The sequence below is a fragment of the Diabrotica virgifera genome, chromosome 3 (assembly GCF_917563875.1).
Source record: "Diabrotica virgifera virgifera chromosome 3, PGI_DIABVI_V3a".
Classification (NCBI taxonomy): Eukaryota; Metazoa; Arthropoda; class Insecta; order Coleoptera; family Chrysomelidae; genus Diabrotica; species Diabrotica virgifera.
The window spans coordinates 188,223,543-188,244,486 of NC_065445.1; the positions used below are offsets into that span (position 1 = coordinate 188,223,543).

The window sequence follows — 20,944 nt, forward strand, 5'->3', positions numbered from 1 at the left end:
CTCTTTTGCAGGTTCACAAGGTTTTAATAAAAGAAGAAACAAAACAAGCTTATGGAGTAGAGTTCGTCAAATTTGGCACGAGGCGTGTAGTCCACGCTGATAGAGAAGTTATATTAAGCGCAGGCTCTCTTGGGTCTCCTCAGATGTTGATGCTGGGTGGAATCGGACCAGAAGAACATTTAAATGATATGGGTATCAAAGTTATCAAAAATTCGCCTGGAGTTGGTCGAAATTTGCAGGTAATTATAATATACTGCAGAATTACTAATATCAAAATTATGTTAAAAAAAATTTCTGTACGTTAGAAGTCTGTAGATATTAACGAGTAGTTGAAACTAAAAAAATTTCAAAAATAGATTTCTACGCATACAAATTATAATGTACCTATTTCTGACTCACCTGCATGTTGAAATAAGAAACGGACAATTAATTACCTGAAAAATAAAAAAATATGTAAGTATATTATGTTCAATTGATATACAGTGCTGGAATTGCAAGAAATGAATTTATAATATGTGGATACACCTAAGAATTATATAAGGACTATGGACTAATATAACCACATATTTCTAAATGTTCCATTATTTGACTAATTTTCGTACGTGAATAGAATGTCGTAAAATGTGCCCTCCGCCTATCCTTAAGAGCTTTCAAGAGCCTCTCATACGGGTTCTCTTCAAATTTATACCTTTTAGATTCCCTGGTAGTGGTATGTACCGGGTGTCCCAATAAGAATGGCTCTCGGCCATATCTCAGTAACCGTTTATAGTACAGCTTTGAGAAAAAAATATTTATAACAGAAGTTGCCTCGGGAAAAGCCTGGAAATTATTTTCATAATTGTAGGTCCACCGCTAGAGGGAGTAATTGAATATCAAAAACTAAAAAATCAAAATTTTACAAAATTTACCTAATGAAAGGGCACTGGTATTCTTCATAAAATTCTGCCCATATTTGATTTCACAAGTTTAAGACTTTTGCAAATAAGAGGTGGAGGTGAGTGAGAACCTTCTTATGAAAAAATGGCTGTAAGTCCGGTTCTGCTAAATCAAATTTTGCATACTTGGTCTTGTTGAAAACAGCTCTTTTTCGTCAATGTAAGAGTCTTATTTTCGAAATAGACCAATAAGTAATATGCCAGCTAGTAGGCGTTATTTAATTATTTTCGGAAATCTAGTTTTCTTTGGAGAATATTAAATACAAGTATGCATTTTTAATCCTGTATTACAAAATTAGACCAAATTAGCAAGATAATACCGAAAACCGCATATCGATACCTTTTTTCTATCTCGAGATATCTTAAGAAACGTGTAAATTTTAAACAACTGTTAATGTCACCGGTAAACGTAGTTAAGGAAAAGTAGTGTGCTATGGAAAAAAACAAATAAACATTTTCCAGATGTAAATGTATATAATTAATTAAAACAACAATAAGACAAACAACACTTTAAAATATAAAAGAAATAAAAGCAACTACTTACTTAGTGACGACCTAAATGTTCAAATTGTTGCCCATCATTTTCGATGCAAGCACTTACTCTTTCAAGAGTAGATTGAACAGCAGTCTCAATTTCTGCTTTGTCAATGCTTTGAATGGCGTTTCGTATTATCTAGATTCTAGATCATGTTTTCTCGAGTAGTGGGCCTAGCGGCAAAAACAAGGTTTTTACTCCATCCCCATAAATAAAAGTCTAAAACAGTTAAATATGTTGCTATTCAATCTACTCTTGAAAGAATAAATGCTTGCATCGAAAATGATGGGCAACAATTTGAACATTTAGGCAGTCACTAAGTCTAAGTAAGTAGTTGCTTTTATTTCTTTGTTATATTTTATAGTGTTGTTTGTCTTATTGTTGTTTTAATTAATTATATACGTTTACATCTGGAAAATGTTTATTTGTTTTTTCCATAGCATACTAGTTTTCCTTAACCTCGTTTACCGGTGACAATAACACTTATGTTTAAAATTTACACATGTCTTAAGATATCTCGAGATAGAAAAAAGGTATCGACATTCGGTTTTCGGTATTATGTTGCTAATTTTGTCTAATTTTGTAATACAGGATTAAAAATGCATTCTTGTATTTAATATTTTCAAAAGAAAACTAGATTTCTGAAAATAATTAAATAACGCGTCCTAGCTTGCATATTACTTATTACGCTATTTCAAAAATAAGACACTTGCCTTGACGAAAAAGAGCTGTTTTCAACAAGACCAAGTATGCAAAATTTGATTTAGCAGAACCGGACTTACAGCCATTTTTTCATAAGAAGGTTCCCACTCACCCCCACCTCTTATTTGCAAAGGTAGACTTAAACATGTGAAATCTAATATGCGCAGAATTTTATGAAGAATACGATGATTGGATTTCCAGTGCCCTTTCATTAGTTAAATTTTGTAAAATTTTGATTTTTTAATTTTTGATATTCAATTACGCCCTCTAGCGGTGGTCCTACAATTATGAAAATATGTAGCTGTAAAAAGCTGTACTATAAACGATTCCTGAGATATGACCGAGAGTCATTCTTATTGAGACACCCGGTACACTTAGATACTAGGACGTTGGTTGGGAACCTCTATTTTAATAGTAATTTAAAAATATTTGGTAAAGTTTACCTTTTCTTCTTATAACAGTTTATTTTATATAGGACCACATCTCTGTAGGTGGAGTTACTTATCTTTTTGATAGACCAAAAGAATTTGCAAACACACCGATGAGTTTTCATCTTCAAACGATCTTTTCAACAGAAACTGTCAACGAGTTTGCAACAGAGGAGCAAGGGCCGATGTATTGGTTACCAGTATGTGAGGTATAGTATTCTGTTACATATAAGTTTGACTACAGTTTTATAATCATAACTAAAGTTCTCAATAACATTTTATTTTCAAGTACAAAACATTTTTAATCATAATTTTGATTATTTCCAGAAAATTTTGTATTTAGAAAAACGTACGTACAATGCCACAATAAAGTAACTTCAGAACTACATATATATTTAATTTTATATTCTCGAAACAATACAGCTACAATACAAGCAATAATTATTATTTTCATATCGAAATACTAATCAAAATTTACATAAAACTAGAGAATTTATTGAAAATACTCCTTTACGTCTGAACACGAATCAAATATTTCCTGATGATCATTTTAAACGGATGGAATATTGTATGGAGAAATCCAATGAAAATAATATCTAATTTTTTGAAGAATATTTTGTTTAGAGACGAATCCTCCTTCACAATGCAATGGCAAGATAATCCACCTTTGGTTTCATTTAGAAAATATGGAATTGAGTGTATTTGTGCGTACGCAGTATCTACAAAAGTTGAATGCTTGGTAATTTTGAGAAATCGTATTATTGGTTCCGGGTCTATGAATATGTTTTCTTTTACCCCGGGTAGGTTACTAGCCTCACCCGAGAACCTTCCTCCTTTATCCGGGCTTTGAACCGGCAACGTGAACGCTGAGCTACTCAATTCACCCAGCGCCCCCGAGATATCACAGGAAAATCATTATAGGACAGACAACGAAGCACAGACCTCTGGCAAAGTTGTAATATAGAGAACATAAATGACTGGTAGTTGAAAGACTGATAAGTTTATACACACATGAATGAATAAAGGAAATGAACATGTAGTATGTCAAAGTGTGTAAATATTTATTTCTTAAGTTTTGTTTTATTTTTTATTTTTTTTAAGAGCGCTTTCGACATAAACGTCATCATCGAAGCTAATGCTAAAATAAAAAAAGAGATCTTATAAGAAAAAGAAGTACAAAACTCTTTTTTTACTTACGTCAAATAGTAAAAAAGTACCGCCACATTGAGGTGTAATCATGTGCCTCTTATGAATATAAATGTGATTTTTGATTGCAAATGCTAACTTCTTTATCCTCCGTACAACACCAAACAGTAAAAAACAGAAAAAACGGCCACATACACGTTGCACAAACACATAAAAACTTTTTTCATGGTATGGGTGTAGGTATCACCCATCCATTCTTGGCCTAGTACTCCAGTCAACTTACGCATCCGAGGCTACAAAAATTACCATCAAGCTGAAAATTAGCAGGATTATTCAAAATACCATCATAAATGAAATCTAAAAAGTCCTCATAAATCCGACCCGTGCTAAAAATTTTACGCGGGGTCAAAGGTCACCAAATATGGTTTTTAGCAATTTTCAGCGAAACGGTAAGTTTTATCGTAAAATTAGTTCTAACGAAAAATGTAGACTAGATAATTATCTATAAAAAATGCCTCATTACTTTTTTTCCTGAGAGCCACCGTTTTTGAGATATAACGATTCAAAAAGTGGTAATCGTCATAATATGCGCACACGTTTCCACACCACCTTTGAGGTAGTGTACTTAACGCGTTTTTTTAACGTGGTTTCCCCAGTAGGCCTATTCCACGGATCTGTTATGATTCTGTTTAATTTAAAGCTATTTAATAATTGATATTGACAAGGGTTAAAAATGATAAAAGTTCTATAAAGCGGTATAAATTAAAAAAAAAGGGAAATTTATCAAACTGGTTCATAATTTTCTAATACTTCTGCTTCCCTTGTTCTTCTTCTCATTGTTCTTCTTCCTCTTCTCCATCTTCTAGTTCTTCTTCTTCTTTTTCATCTTGTTCTTCTTCTTCTTCTTCTTCTTCTTCTTCTTCTTGTTCATCCTGGGTGCAAGTAAATAGGGATGTTCACTAATTTTTAAATATAGTTAAATTCAATAGATTACAAGGTATATAAAAACGTAACAATCATAAAACTGTTTAAAAATGTATATTTTTTAAGATAAATGAGTTCATAATGTTGATTTTCTTGGAGGCTAGAAAAACGGTACCCTGCAGCGAGGCTACGGTCTGTGACGTCAGCAGTCGTAACGTCTTTGATCGACGACCAGTTTTGTATACTTATTTACTCAGTGTATTTGAATGTGCGCAGTTTTTTACGTATTTAGTTATTAAAAATAAAGCCAAATAAGTGGTGTTTTGTTCCTGGGTGTGTAAATACATCAAAAAACAGTTCTGACAAGATTTTTATTACCGTTCCAGCCAATTTAAAACAGAAAAAGAAATGGTTTTGTTGCAGCTAGAACTTAAAATAACTAACTTAAAGAACTAACTTAATAAAATAAACATTATAGAAGTTTTTCAGAGACTTTCGGCCCTTGGTAATAATGTAATTGTTCTTCCTGCATTTACATTTTTCAAAAATACTTATTAGTTTTCTCAGGATTCGAAAAAAATGAATGAATTTAAATAGCATTGGACCAAGATTTGGCACCTACCCCATTAAAGAGTAAATGAAAAAGTTTCGGGACCTCAAATTTGTATTCCTTAAACTGGGATATTCCTAAAAACGGGATTCTAATAATACATACAGTAAAAGTAAACCTTGAAATAACTACATGTGGAGGTAGGTATGACTTTATATTATATTAAAATCATTAATAATTTAGTGAAAAGATTGGTTGAAATGAAAATGTATAATACCCAAGTTCAAAAATATTTTTTACCTTGGAACAGTTGTCAACTCGAAATACGAAACAACCGAAATAAGATCTAGAGTTGAAAAGAACATAGCAACATAATTTAACAACATGCATGAGAAATATTTTCACCCATTGCGACATAATATCTCTCCCATTAAAAATGCGGCGGCTAAAATGTTATTATTTCCGGTCTTGCTATATGGCTCAGAGGCCTGGACAATAATGGAAACATTAATGAAAAAGCTAGAGGCATTCGAGATGTGGGTGTACCCATGTATCCTCAAAATTCCTGGGCGACCCATACCAACGTACAGGTATTGCGTCGAATGGGAAAACAAAAAGAAATCTCTTTTACAATTAAGAAACGAAATCTTAAATATTTCGGTCATATCATGAGGCATGATAAATATCGTATACTAAAACTGATAACGCAAGGTAAAATAGAGAGCAAACGCGGACCCGGAAGAAAAGACACTCATGACTTAAAAACTTACGCCAATGATTTGGACAAAAATCGATCGAGTTTTTCAGAAACGCCTCAAATGAAATTAAAATTGCCATGATGATAGCCAACGTCCACAACGGACAAGGCACATGAAGAAGAATAAAAATATTTTTAATACACCTAACCAAGGTAAAGTAATAACCAGCCAGTGTATGTATACAATATGCATGCGTACAATGCATGCATACAACTTTCTCTATTTTTTTTTGTGGAGTATTAAGCATGTATTTTTTCAGCTTAAAGAAGACATAGAAAATTATATGGAATATACACTCAGTAAAGCTGTGGTAGATTGATTTTTTTACAAGATGCCAATAAATCATACACCATTGTTACATCTACACTACAGTCGGTAGTTTATACGAATCGGCTTTCTGAAAACCTTCTTCCATTTTATTTGTTTATTTTTGTAAAACCCAAAATATGTCCTTACAAACAGTCTATCCACTTTAAACTAAACAAATTCACTATAAAACTCCACGTTAACCCTGATAAAACAAGAAGAGAACAAAATAAAATGACCTGAAACGTCAAACAGGTAAACAGTAACACTATGAGAATGGCGCGCGCTTGGGGTATGCAACTAGTGACGTCAGGCCAATAGAGAAGCGTTCTTGAAATTTAAAATAATGCTAGATTTCTAATAAAGATTTTTTATAGAAAGGCTTTTTCAATTTTGTTGAAATTTTGGACAATTATTCCTAGGGTGTTTCTTAATCGTTTTACATGTTTGAAATGACTTTTTAATTTTTTGTGAACATCCCTATTGTCCCAATAATGACACATCGCATGGCTCCTCGATAGAATCAAATGAATCCTCAATTGTTGGTGATTCAACATTGGAGCACGACCGGTTTTGACAATTAGTGCATGCTACCGAACAAAACAGTCCAACTTTTTTGCAACCACATTTAGCGCTACATCCCTTTTTACAGTTGCAAAAAATTGTGTTGAGGAGTTTTTCCGGCTCAGGGGGGAGTAAAGTTTGAATTGGTTCTAATGAACTGTCGACTAATTTCCATCCTCAGTCTTTTGGATCTAGCTGATAACCAAGCCACACTTGAACTTGATAATATACCCGACAAAGATGTTGATGAGTAGCCGCTGAGGTTGGAGGAAGACAAGATAACTGCACTTGTTTTTTGTTTCGAGTACTTTTAAAAAAACATGCATATCGAAACTTATCTAAGCACGTAGTTTTCTTAGGCGCTCCATGCATAGAGAGAAGAAAGCTAATTCCGTTGGAAATAACTTCTTGTGGAGTTGAATTAGTTTTTCTAAAAACTTCAGCACATTCAAGTAAATCTTGTTTTTCAAACATTTTAAAAACAGTCGTTTAACCCCTCCTGAAAAATGCAGATGTCGTATCACAGCCAGTTATTGCGTGTAAAAATAGTATATTATGATTTTGACATTTTGCGAAAGCAGATAAACTTTTCGATGAATATATTTCCGATTGGTTTTGAGCTTTTCCCGGTTTAAAAAAAAAGATAGTTTTTTCGATTGGAGTTCTACCAGTGAGTAATACGAGCAAGTCTACATCTTCACCTACAACAATAGTTGTATTTGTTATAATCTTATATTATTATGTGTAATATAAGTTAAGTTGACCGATAGAATATTATATTTACTTGTATTACAGCGTCAGCGACGTTTATACCTGGTGTACTAACTAATACATATATTATGACGATTAGAAGTCTTTCAACTCTTTGAATCGTTGTATCTCAAAAACAGTGGCTCTTAGGAAAAAAACTATTAAGATATTTTTTATAGATAATTATCTAACCTACATTTTTTGTTGGAACTAATTTTACGACAAAACTTGCCGTTTCGCTGAAAATCGCTAAAAACCATATTTGGTGACCTTTGACCCCGCGTAAAATTTTTAGCAGGGGTCGGATTTATGAGGACTTTTTAGATTTCATTTTTGATGCTATTTTGAACAATCCTGCCAATTTTCAGCTTGATGGTAATTATTGTAGGCTCACTCCTATTTTTGAGTCTAACTAGACCCGTCTATAGTAGAGACAGCTGACTGACAAAGTCGGATATTCAAATCTGCTTTTATCTGTTCTGCGTTGACGTTTGGCAGCTGACATTAAAATATGAATATTTTTAACATATTGAAAGGAAAATTGAAAATTTTTACAATGAAATTGATAAGGAAATGTATCTTAGATGTTTGTACTAATCAACTAATAAATTAATTGATAACATGGTTGATTTTAAGAGTAATTGGCCCAACATACATATACACCGTGTTAGATTAAAAAATAAAAACAGAAAGTAATGAGAAAGATCAATTTTAATTGTGAGTTCTTAAATTCAATATTCCAGAAGATTATTGAAATTATAGATTGAGATAATATTATTGTTATTTATCATCTTTTTGTCAATTATGTAAGTCATTGAAATGACCTTGACTGGGTGTATGGATATTTTATTAAGTTGAACCCCTAATGTTTATAGTAGAAATATTAAATGATTTTATTAATTGCTACGATGTTAAAATTAGTATATTTAGTTTCTACTGTTGTAAGACATTGCTAACAAATTAATAGGATAGTGTTCAAGTGTTCAGTGGAATTCAATTCTTAACAAAATAGTTTCGAACACTTTTGTTGTTGGGTGTTTTATTTCTAAAGCTCTCATTACTTGTTGATAGAAGTATATTATGTAAATATCTGTAATACAACAATGTATAATGTATATGTTATAGTCAAAGCCCGAATTTCAGGCACTCCTAGGTTTGACTAGGCAATCCTCAGGTCTGACTAACGGTCTTAGTCAAAGCCCGAAATAAATTACAGTTTCGGCCTTTGACTAGTCAAACCTAGGAGAGACCAAGTTGGTCAGGCAAAGGTCGAAATTTAATTTTATGAAATCGGGGTTTGACTAGTCAAACCCCGATCAGCTATTAAAATGTCGTAATTTGTTAGATAAGGTTTAATAAAACGTAATTTTTTAATTTTAATGTACAGTTACGATCACTGAATAGTTTACACCTTAATTTTTATATTGTAATACTGTAAAATTGCAGTGTCGTACGGATCTGATAAATGTCAAAGTCAAAAAATATCAAAAAATCAATACTTTTCAAAAATTTCGCGTGTTGAAAAATAAAATAAAACTATATCAAACTCCTCCAAGAATCTTCTTTGTATGCTTTCCATTTTGTTAATTTTTTTATTTAGCTTAATGCCTCGACAACTAATGGACCTTGGTATTTTTGTTAAATTTTATAAAATATATTTATATTATTTTGATTTTTTAATTTTAATCAACCTATTCTAGGTACACCACTGCTAACGTCACTTTGACGTAAAAGGTGCGTTTAAACGAGGTAAAATTTAAAAAAATCGGCTCCTAGATACGTAAGCCTGTAAACTATTCAATGATCGTAACTGTACATATATTATTTTTATAATAAACTATTCTAAATGGGAAATAAGCCACAATTTAACTAAAAAAATGATTTTACTAATTTAGTAATACATATTTTGTATTTTGACATCGACATTCGGTTTGGGCGTCGAAACGTTAATAAAATCATTTTTTTAGTTAAATTGTGGCTTATTTTTCCCAATTAGAATAGTTTATTACAAAAATGCCATAAGGAAATAGCTTTAGAACAATATTATTTTTATATTATCGTAATTAAAATAAAAAATTAGTGATTTTTCGCACATGTTGAGGCATTATGGCATTTATGCCTGGTTGCACCAACAAATCTTAAGCTCCAGCTTAGCTCAGTTCAGCTTATAGATAGGACCCCTTTAAGTCTCACTTACGTTGCACCATAATTTTTGATTCTTTAAAATGCAATCCGCGTGGCAATCAATCCATTGTAGCCAACTGAAAATTGATCTAAGAGTCAATGGTGCAACCCAATGTTTCGTAAGCTGAGTTTAAGGCACGTCTTAGCTTAAGATCTGTTAGTGCAACCAGGCATTAGAGTTGCACAATATGTTAGACCTTATACACTTACATAATTTTGATGAACATTTTTTATTGCAGTAGCATTTTATAAAACTTTGTCCTCCAAATTTAGAATCTTTTGTACTAATTTCTCTTAGAGGCAGCTTAACGTCTGGAACATCTTCGAAACTAAGAAAATTCTCTTTGCATTCTCTTATTTGATTTCTTGAAAAAAAAATGTGTTTATTGTTTCGTATTTCGGACTGTCAATAAACCGTCAATAATTGTTTTTCGTCAGGAAATTTTTTTTCACTTAATTGTTTCATAGCATTAGCCTGGGCATGAAGACCTTCAATCGCCTCTCCTTTATTTATTTTAATTTTTTCTGTCTGTGCACAACGCATGCATGTAACTTTTCTTTCAAAAACTTCATAGTATGCACCAAGTGTGCTGTCAGCGCACACAACATGTACCACCTGATTACAAATTATGCACGTACATGCATCAGAGCTCTCTTTTTGGCAAATACCACAAACCACATCTGAAGAAGTAATGTGAACTGTGAAAGAAGATATTGCAATCGGAGGAAAACTAAGGATCACCATAATACTAACGAAGTCCCTGGACCAAGAGGAAGAAAATTGTCAAACAATTCAGCCGTAACATTCAATGCCATAACGTCTCAACATGTGAGAATAAGCACTCATTTTTTTTATTTTAGTTACAAGATAAAAATGTTAAACATTAAAATTAAAAAATGACGTTTTATTAAACTTAATCTAACGAATTACGACATTTTAATAGCTGATCGGGGTTTGACTAGTCAAACCCCTATTTCATAAAATTAAATTTCGACCTTTGCCTGACCAACTTAGTCTCTCCTAGGTTTGACTAGTCAAAGGCCGAAACTGTAACTTTATTTCGGGCTTTGACTAAGACCGTCAGTCAGACCTGAGGATTGCCTAGTCAAACCTAGGAGTGCCTGAAATTCGGGCTTTGACTATAACATATATATATATATATATATATATATATATATATATATATATATATATATATATATAATATATATATATATATATATATATATATATAAATCTGGCCAATAGTCACATGTTTTCCTTATTTAAAGTTATAAAATTAAATGTTAAATGTAAATACAATAGTTTTTATATATATTAAAGATTGCATGAGGTTACTACTCCACTGTCTCCCACAGATACTTGAATAAATGTTTATAATTACAATTCAAATTGATCTGAGTATTAACACAAAAATCAGGATTAGACTTCATCTCTCTTGAAATCTCCAGGTCCTCCAACAAATTCATTAATCTATAATTTTTAGATGGAATGTTATGCAAAATTTGGATGTCTTTAGTGGGAGAGAATGCATGATTGGTAGATTTAACATGATAGCCAAAGCTTGATTTTTCTGGAGTTCTGACATGCTCCTTGATTCTTTGAGAAAGGGTTCTCATTGTCCTTCCTACATAGGTGGTACTACACTCACCACATGATAGTTTGTATATGCCACTCTTATTTAATTTATCTATTTTGTCTTTGGTTTTACTAAACAGTGATTTGATGGAATTTTTAGTTTTAAATGTAATTTTGAGGTTCTCAACTTTATTTGATATTACACTTGAAAGTTTATCTGAAATTGGTCCCAAATAAGAAATAGATCTGTAAATATAGTTTTTGGTATTGTGTTCATCTGTGTTAAAGGCTTGATTTAATTTTATTTTGAGCAATTTCTTTCTTATAATGTTGTCTATTATCAAAGGAGAGTAACCATTGTTGACTGCTAACTGTTTTAGTATAGAAACCTCATTATTGTAGTTGTCTTTAGACATAGGGATGTTCAACAGTCTATGTATATAACAGTGAAAAGCTGACATTTTTTGTTGGTATGGATGATTAGATGAATTTGGGATAATTTGGTCAGTTTGTGTAGGTTTTCGGAAGATTGAGAATTCCAGTTTAGAAGGTGTCTTTTCAATAGTCAGATCTAGAAAGTTAATACTATTGTTGATTTCAGTCTCTAGAGTAAATTTGATAGATGGGTGTAGACCATTGATCAGAGATAAGATGTGATTGGGTGTGTTGGTGGGACCTTCAATGAAGGCTAAAATGTCATCTACATATCTGTACCAAAGAATAATTTCAGGACGTGATTGAACGAACTTAGTTTCAAGTGAATCTAGGAAAAGATCAGCTAACAAAGGGGAGAGTGGAGTTCCCATGGCTAACCCTTCTGGTTGTCTGTATAGTTTGTTGTTAAATACAAAAGAGTGTTGAGACAGGCAAAATTGTAGCAGATATTTGATGTGAAGGATTTTTTGAGGATCTATGTTGTTACATAGTAATAAATCACTAATAATGGGTATGGTTTCTTGTCTTGGAACATTGTAAAGAGATTTGTCACATCGAAGAAATAAATTATTGACACACTTTGACATACTACATTTTCATTTCCTTTATAAATGACTGGACACTGAAAAGAAAAAAGAATAGTACAGCCATATAAGCAGAATGGGAGAAGGAAGACTGGTAAAGATAGCACGAGACAGATCACCACATGGCCGAAGGAGTATAGGAAGGGCAAGGAAGAGATGGAGTGATAACCTGGATATCTGATGAGGAGGCATCCGAAGATGGAACAGGCGCGAGCCTATTAAGGAAGCAGGAAGAAGAAGAAGTATTATTGGTTCATTTTTCATCAAAGGAAATCTAAACGCTGTCAATTATCTTAAATTACTGCGAGCGAAATCAAATTTAAAATGCCTGTACTTCAACATCTTTAGCTGGGTACACACACATACAGGGTGATTGATTAGTGAGGTAAAGCTCAATAGATCCGCTATAGCAATAGATAGCAATAAAAGTTAATAACAAAAATTTTAGCCACCTTTGAGCTTCATATTACAAAATTAGTTAGAATGTTACAGGTTGTTCGATAACACAGTGGCAGACCAAACTTATGTTTTTTTAAATGGAACACCCTATATTTTATTTTAAATTCGAAATCCTGTTAACTTCTCCATCACAAAAATAAAAAGTTTTGTTATGTTATACAGGGTATTTAAAACGTTATAACCAATTTTGTATGAAAATCGTAACAAATTTAACTGCCTGTATAAATAAAAATAAGCACAACAGCAATGGTTTATTAATGCCATATATTTTTATTTATTGTCAAAATTTTCAAGAGTGATTGGATTGAATTTTAAATGGAACACCCTGTATTTTATATCACTATTGAAAAGTACCGTTACCGTACTTTAATTTTCAAATAACATTCCCTATGTCTAAATTTATTAGTTTTCGAGATATTTTCAGTTTTCAATGGACCATTAGCGTTGCCACCTTAATCACCAGAATTTAATAAACTGGACTGATTTTTTTGGGGTTACGTTAATAATGAAGTTTATGAAATACCTTCAACAACAAGGGACGGGATGAAAAATAGAATACAAAGTGTATTTCGATGTGTTAATTTACAAATACTTCGTAGAGTAAATAGCTCATTCAATGATCGTTTTTAGGCGTGCATAAATGTGTTAGGAGGTAATTTTGAACACCTTATGTAATTAAATATTAAAAATATGTAGCTTCTAATTTTTTCAAACATGTTTTTTGTGCAAAATGTATTACATACTCATAAATTATTTTTCGTTCTTTATTTGTTACATTTACATCCAAAAGTAGTGTTTTATTGTCTTCACAAAATGTTGTATTTTTTGCTAAAGCTAAGCGCCGCGCGCCGGTAGAGAGAGAGAGAGTAGCGCCCGAACTGCTCCGCGTTACGCTATTTTTCGGACCTGGCCTAATATTTGTGTTATTAAATCTATGTTTATACCTCACAGATTACTACTTAAACGGCAAATTTCCAAATCATTCTAAATCACAAATACAAATGCATAATTTCAATTTTGTTACCAGGTGATGGGTTTCATCAACACAAAATACCAAGATAAAAAAGAAGACTGGCCTGACATACAATTTTTCTTTGGATCTTTCGCAGATAGCTCGGATGGTGGTTTGTTCGGAAGAAGAGCCGTTGGTATGAAGCAAGATGTATTTACTGCCCTTTATGAAGACATAATATACAAAGAAGCTTTTAGCATATATATTTTACTTATGAGACCGAAAAGTAGGGGAAGGATTATGTTGAGAGATAAAGATCCTGAATCACACGTTCTGATTTATCCGAACTATTTTGAAGATCCTCACGATCTTAAAGTTATAGTAAGTATAAAATATGTTGTTAATTAAAGACCGAAAATTTGGCACTAAATATTTCATATTCATTTAAAGTAAAAAAAAGTGTATAAAAAGATTAGCCAAGTCAAACTATTATTATCAGTTAAATATTGTGTTTATATGGGGTTAGGATTAACCACAGTTGTTTGTAATTGAAGAAAATGCAGGCGGTTAAGATTATATTCCACTTCCTTCTGATATTGTGAAGACTTATCCCGCCTGTATTCTCTGTGGTTGTTGTGGATTGTATTATTGACGATTCTATGTAGTACGTAAGAAATACGAGTAACACTTAACAAACTTTTATTTGTACTTATCGGTAACAGGTACACTTGGTTTTTACAAATATGTTGATACACTATTTTATTTTCAGAATCGCTGGGACAGTCCTTTGATCTTTTAAGTGAATACTGGAGTGTTAGAGATCGATACAAATTAGTGGCACATACAGTCCGTCTAATTTACTCACCGTTGCACGTCATTATCTACGTTAGAGATCTAAGTTGACATTGTTACCCAATTACAAAAAATTCTTGAATTCATTTTAAATCAAATACATCACACAATTTTTGCGGAAGTGGATTATACAGCAAAACAAATTAATATTCAATGTAAATAAATAAAAACTTTAGAAATAGAAAACAAGAATTAAGTTATAATCTTACGTTAAAGTAAATAATAAAAACAGTAAATATAATAAATCAAATACTTATAGTAAAGAATATAAACAAATATGAAGTGTCATCACCGCAACTGTCAAATAAATGTTACCAATTTATGCCAAAATATCACCATTTATACAAATTAAATGAAACATATTGTGTATTTCTTTAAGTTAAGATTAATAGAAATCTTTAAATATTATTTCTACGCGTATATAATAAAATATGTCTAGTGGCTGTAATGCCAGTGTACTCGTCAAAGCGATTCTAAAAAAGAACACACCTACCGCCTAAATATTTCGTGTTGGTATCACGTGACGTCACGGGCTATGACGCATATAACGTGTAACGGTAAGTAAATTAGATGGAGTATACACACGGTTATTAGACTTTATTACGGTTGCCTTGACCGACGGTGGTGGGGAGACTTATATTTTTGGTTTTACGTCACACGAGTACACATTCCCATATTTTTAAATGATTTTCGATCATTGAATGTGTGTTATTGTGTATATATGTGTATTATTTGTGTTATTATGAAATAATAAGACATAAATATAAATAATAATGTCTCAGAACCGTGGAGTATACACATGTATAGCGAGAGAGATTGTTCAATAACAGATTTTGTTAATAATTGATTAGCAACGTAGAACGAGGTCTATGACGTCAATAAATGCTGACGTCACATAAAAATCTATAAAACACGAAGAAAGATTTTATTTCACAAATACTTTGAAATTTACAGGGTTGGAAACAAAATCAGTTTACAACCAGTAATGACAATAACATTTTTACCCAAAAAAGATTTGACGTTTTGATTTCCACTCCGGAAATCGTTTTCAAAAAGATTGTTATGACCAAAAAGGCCAATAGGGTATAGGCAACATCCATGCTTTGGCTGAAAAGCTGTGTGTTTCTGCATTATTTATATGTGTTTATGCACATAAAAATAATGCACAAAAGTATTGTGCTGTGTATTGTGTGTTGCATATGTATTGCGTGTGATTGAAGATGTGTGTTTCACACAGTGGCGGCTGGTCAGGGTCGGCAGTGCCGACCCACACATTTATGGACACATGGACACATATCCATCCATTATGGACATTTATGGAAGACTAAATTTTATTCATTGTTTTCAAAATAATTCGATCGATCCCATACGTTAAGTGATCCCTGTGCGCTGTGCGTAAGAGACTTTTCAAAAATGATCCTAAAGCCATGCACCTGATTGCGATTGTGTGTTTTCGGCAAGCCGTCCCCAGATTGAAGATTTGCTTGTAATAAGAAGCTATGGAATATTAGCCGATAGGCAACCAATTATACATTTCCCGTATTTATTTGAATGGCAAGTACGGCAGAAACCAATCTGCCGACCGGTGATCTGCAAACGGTAGCAAGGCACGTATTTAAGCGTGCCCGGGATTAAATTATGAAATACGTAAGTAGGAAAGTAGGTGAGAGAAAGATGCCATAGTTAGAAAAGTTTTTGACCGAAGAGGGCCGATAGGACAACGAGCAAGAGGAAGACCGAGACTTAGGTACCAAGACAACATAGAAACTGATTTGAAATCTATTGGAATTAGAGCATGGAGAAGAGTTGCCAGAGACAGGGGCGAATGGAGGATTGTTCTGAAGAAGGCTTTGGCTCATAAAGAGCTGTAACGCCACTGATGATGATGATGAATTATTGATATTGTAATTTTTTTAAGTTGTTAGGAATTACCATTTAGGGGACAGGATGAATCGGAGGATTCGTTACATCAAGTTAATTATAGAGAACAAATAAAATTGTTTAACAAATTTTCTAATTGACTTTCTGACTAGAAGACATTTAGCGGCGTATCTAAAACAGCACAGAATGAAAGAATCAATTAGTAGTTACATTTTGATGCTTTTCGGTAGAAGTAGACGAAACTACTGATAGAGGTAGCATGTCATTCACATGTATCAATTGTTCTTCGATACGCGTTACGTATAATATTTTTTATGAGAGGTTTTTAGGTTTTCAGACGTGAGTGGAAGCTATAAGACAGAATATATTTTTCGTACTTCCGGGCCTAAAGTGACAACTTCACTCCCTTGTGACAGGTACTAAAGTGTCACATTTAATCCCTCCGGGATTAAATATTGACGAAACTCCCGGAACGATTAAATCACAAACAAACGAATTTAAGGGATATTTTATTGAAAAATATAATTAATTAGAATGGTAATTAACGTTAATATTCAAATTAATATTGTGACAGTTCGTCATATTGACCAGTCTTTCAGCGCATTTTCAGTAGGTTGTCTCACATTTTTTAAGCGGCACCACTTTTTAAAAGCATCGTACTGCTGCTCGTATAGTTTTCTAGATTTCGGTGGTAACAATTCTTCACCTACTTCGGCTGCTCTTTTATCAATATCAGATACACCTTCTTCACTCATGATACCAATAATTATCAATAACAATGTTTCTTTACAATGACACTAGTAATGACAATGTTTCTAAATTATAACTGTCACAACGCAATGTTACTATGGTAACTTATTTTAAAGACAGTTTATTAAATGAGTTGAAGAGAGAAAAAACTGATTGAAATTATTGAAATAATTAATAAAATCATACCGGAAGTACGAAAAGTATCGTATATACCTTGCGACTGAAGTACATTTAATCCTTCAGGTAAATTATGGCCCTCCCTGCGGTCGGGCCATAAACTTTACCTTCAGGATTAAATGTACTACTTCAGTCCCGCGGTATATAATGTACTATTTGGTGTTTTAAAGAACATATTAAAATTTTTTGATATTAAAAATAAATTGGTAAGGCAAACTTATGACGGCGCTGACTTGATGTCCGGTGAATTGTATGGTCTCCAGGCAAAAGTTAAAACTATTGCACCAGGCAAAACTATTATTTACTCACTGTTATAAGTCATTGACCTCTTTGACGATTCAAAATTTAAAAGTTATGCCAAAAAATTTTCACAATATCTATTAGACAAGTTTATTAAAAATTATCCATCATTCTTTAATCAAATAAAATAAGAAAATGGATTAACAGGTTTATATGCTGATCCAAATATTTTCGGAAGGTGGAATAAGTTACAAAATATGTATAATTTTATATACTGCAATTCATTAGATACAACAAACTGTTCCCGAAATTAATAAATTATTCTGCTCAAATGTGGGCAAATTCTGCCTCAAATGAACGGGATTTCTCTTGTCTCAAAAGAGTAAAACGTATTGTCGAAACACCATGAATCAAGAGAGAATGTAAAACTTGTCTTAAATTTCAAATGTCAATAGAAAAAAACTTTTAAAATCTCTCCAAAGCAATAATAAATTTTACAATGACGTTATAACCCATTTTGCTACTTCGAAACAACATAGACTAAATAGACTTAATTTATAAACAGGTTTAGGTTCTAAATTTATAGAAAAGAACAAAAAAAAAAAGAAAACAAAAAAAAAACAAAAACCAAAAATCTCCTATGAAATTGAAGCCTTTTAATTAGATGGCATACCTATCTGAGCTGAGGAGACAAAACCTTGCCGACCCTGTCCCTAAAGCCACGAGCCGCCACTGGTTTCACATTTTCTCATCCGATATTGTTGGTACATTCTTGTTGTTTACTTCTTGTTTAAGTATTGGTAAACAAAGCCTGCTGAATTCTGCTGATGGGTTTACTATATAGTCCAGGACGCATCTGTTTTGAGATGGACGTTGAGAGGTGACTAAAATTTTTTGCAGAAACTGCTTGAAAATAAATCAAATAATAATATTTAAGTTATCCTTCCTCTCAAAAAGGTCCGGAACTTTGTTTAAATAATCAAAATGTCAAAAATTGAAGGAAAAATTCGATTTTTTTCTTCGTTTTTTGATTATAACTTTAAAAGTATTCATTTCCGAAAAAAGTTGTACTGACATAAAAGTTGCGTAATTAAATTTCCTACAATATAGAATTGGTTAAAAATTTAAGAAATAAGTAGTCACCCTAGTTGCAAAATAGCAATAATTGCGAAAAAACCATACAAAAACAAGTATTCGCATTTTACGTTTTTCAACTATTTATGCTACACTTAGGACTTTCATATTTCACCCAGAAAAACTTTATGATACAGTAAAACAATACTGTAAATTTGATTAAGATCGGTTCAACAGATTTTGCAATCCAGCTTTCGCTAAAAAAATTCATACTTTCAAAATGTTACAGGACTGAAAATAAAGCAGATAGCAAGTTTAATTTTTTTTGCTTATAGAAGTGTACTGTACCTTTCATTTGCAATTTTCAAAATTAAAATCGATTAATTACCACGGCGTCAGAAAATTTTTGAAATAAACAATAATTTTTGGTGCTACGCGCAGGACAGCGGTGTTCGATACACACAAGTTGATTTCCACCAAAATTTCTTCCAATCTTTATCTAATATATTATTTTCTTACTCTATATTTTGTTGTATTTTAATATTTTAATTCCACAAAAATAAAACTAATTTTATTATTGTTTATGAAATATTGTTTAAACAATTGCATATGTTTAAAAATAATAAACTTTTATTGTTTAAGTTAAAATATATGAACAAAGAAAGTTTTTGCTAATAAAAGTGTTATTTCAAAGGATAGAGTATGTGTTTTTATTTTGCAATAAACAAATTTATTTATTTATATCGAAATGTAATAAAAATTAAAATGTATCAATCATTATCAAAGGTCATTGGAATGCCCAATCAGAGCAAACTATCCGCTGTCCTGCGCGTAGCACCAATAATTAATGTTTATTTAAAAAAATTCCAGATGCCGTGGTGTTAATCGATTTTAATTTTGCAAAATTGCAAATAAAAGTACAGTACATTTCTATATGCAAAAAAATTATCGACCTGCTATCTGCTATATTTTCAGTCCTGTAACATTTTGAAAAAATGAATTTTTTTTACGAAAGCTGGATTGCAAAATTTATTTTGCAAAATCTATTAAACCGATCTAAATGAAATTTACAGTATTGTTTTACTGTGTCATAAAGTTTTTCAGGATGAAATATGAAGGTCCTAAGTGTAGAATAAATGGTTGAAAAACGTAAAATGCGAATACTTGTTTTTGTATGTTTTTTTCACAATTATTGCGATTTTGCAACAAGGGTGATTATTTTTTTAATTTTTAACCAATTCTATATTGTAGGAAATTTAATTACGCAACTTTTATGTCAGAACAACTTTTCTCGGAAATGAATACTTTTAAAGTTATAATCAAAAAACCAAGAAAAAAATCGAATTTTTCCTTAATTTTTTGACATTTTGATTATTTAAACGTTCCGGACTTTTTTGAGAGGGAGGATAACTCAAATATTATTATTTGATTTATTTTCAAACAATTTCTGCAAAAAAATTTGAGTCACCTCTCAACATCCAAATGTACTAATATTTTTACAGATGCGCCCTGGTCTAACACATTTTTCTTCATTTAGTAGGATAAGGGCTGCTGCTTTGATTTTTCGCTTTGCATGCCTGTTTCCTTGTTGCAATTCACAGGGTATTTTCTAAATTCAGTTGTTTGACCTCTCTTGTTGCTGCGTTTAATTTTGGAAAGGATAGATCCGAGTATGTTGGTTGTTTTGAATGTAGCTGTAATGTTGTACTTATTTCCGATCCTTTTTAATTTTTCTAATAAGCCCTTTACTTAATAATATGGTATTGTTGTCATCCCCGAGTCCCTTCTTGTGGGTATTGCTAGACTGCTTGTAGTGCTGTGTAGTTTCTTTTTTTTTAAATGTTGAATGGGTTGCATGTGAGAGTTCATTTTGAATGAAGTAAAAGACAGACGTACTCTCAATCATGTTTGAGAGTAAGTCTGTCTTTTACTTTTACTTCATTTCTTTCTTTTATTTGGTGGAATAGCTTGTTTATTAAGAGGAAAGGAACATTTTGACGCCTGTCAAAGTTTTCAATGTATTTTAAATGTAATCATTTTTTTCGAATCCTGAGAAAACTAATAAGTATTTTTGAAAAATTTAAACGCAGAATGAAAGAATACTTTATTACCGAGGGCCGAAAGTCCCTTAGAATGAATAAAAAGTTTCTTTTGAATGAGATAAATGAAATTAAAAATC

At 31.9% G+C, this 20,944-nt stretch overlaps 1 protein-coding gene across 1 annotated transcript in view; it reads left to right on the forward strand.

The window, feature by feature from the left end:
* The window catches only part of LOC114332571 (uncharacterized), a 93,353-nt gene that overhangs the window by 64,041 nt on the left and 8,368 nt on the right, over positions 1–20,944 (forward strand). The window contains exons 13-15 of the mRNA XM_028282392.2: positions 12–239; positions 2,648–2,809; positions 13,867–14,172. Of these exons, the coding sequence (XP_028138193.1) occupies positions 12–239; positions 2,648–2,809; positions 13,867–14,172 (696 nt within the window). The remainder of the gene's footprint in view (positions 1–11; positions 240–2,647; positions 2,810–13,866; positions 14,173–20,944) is intronic.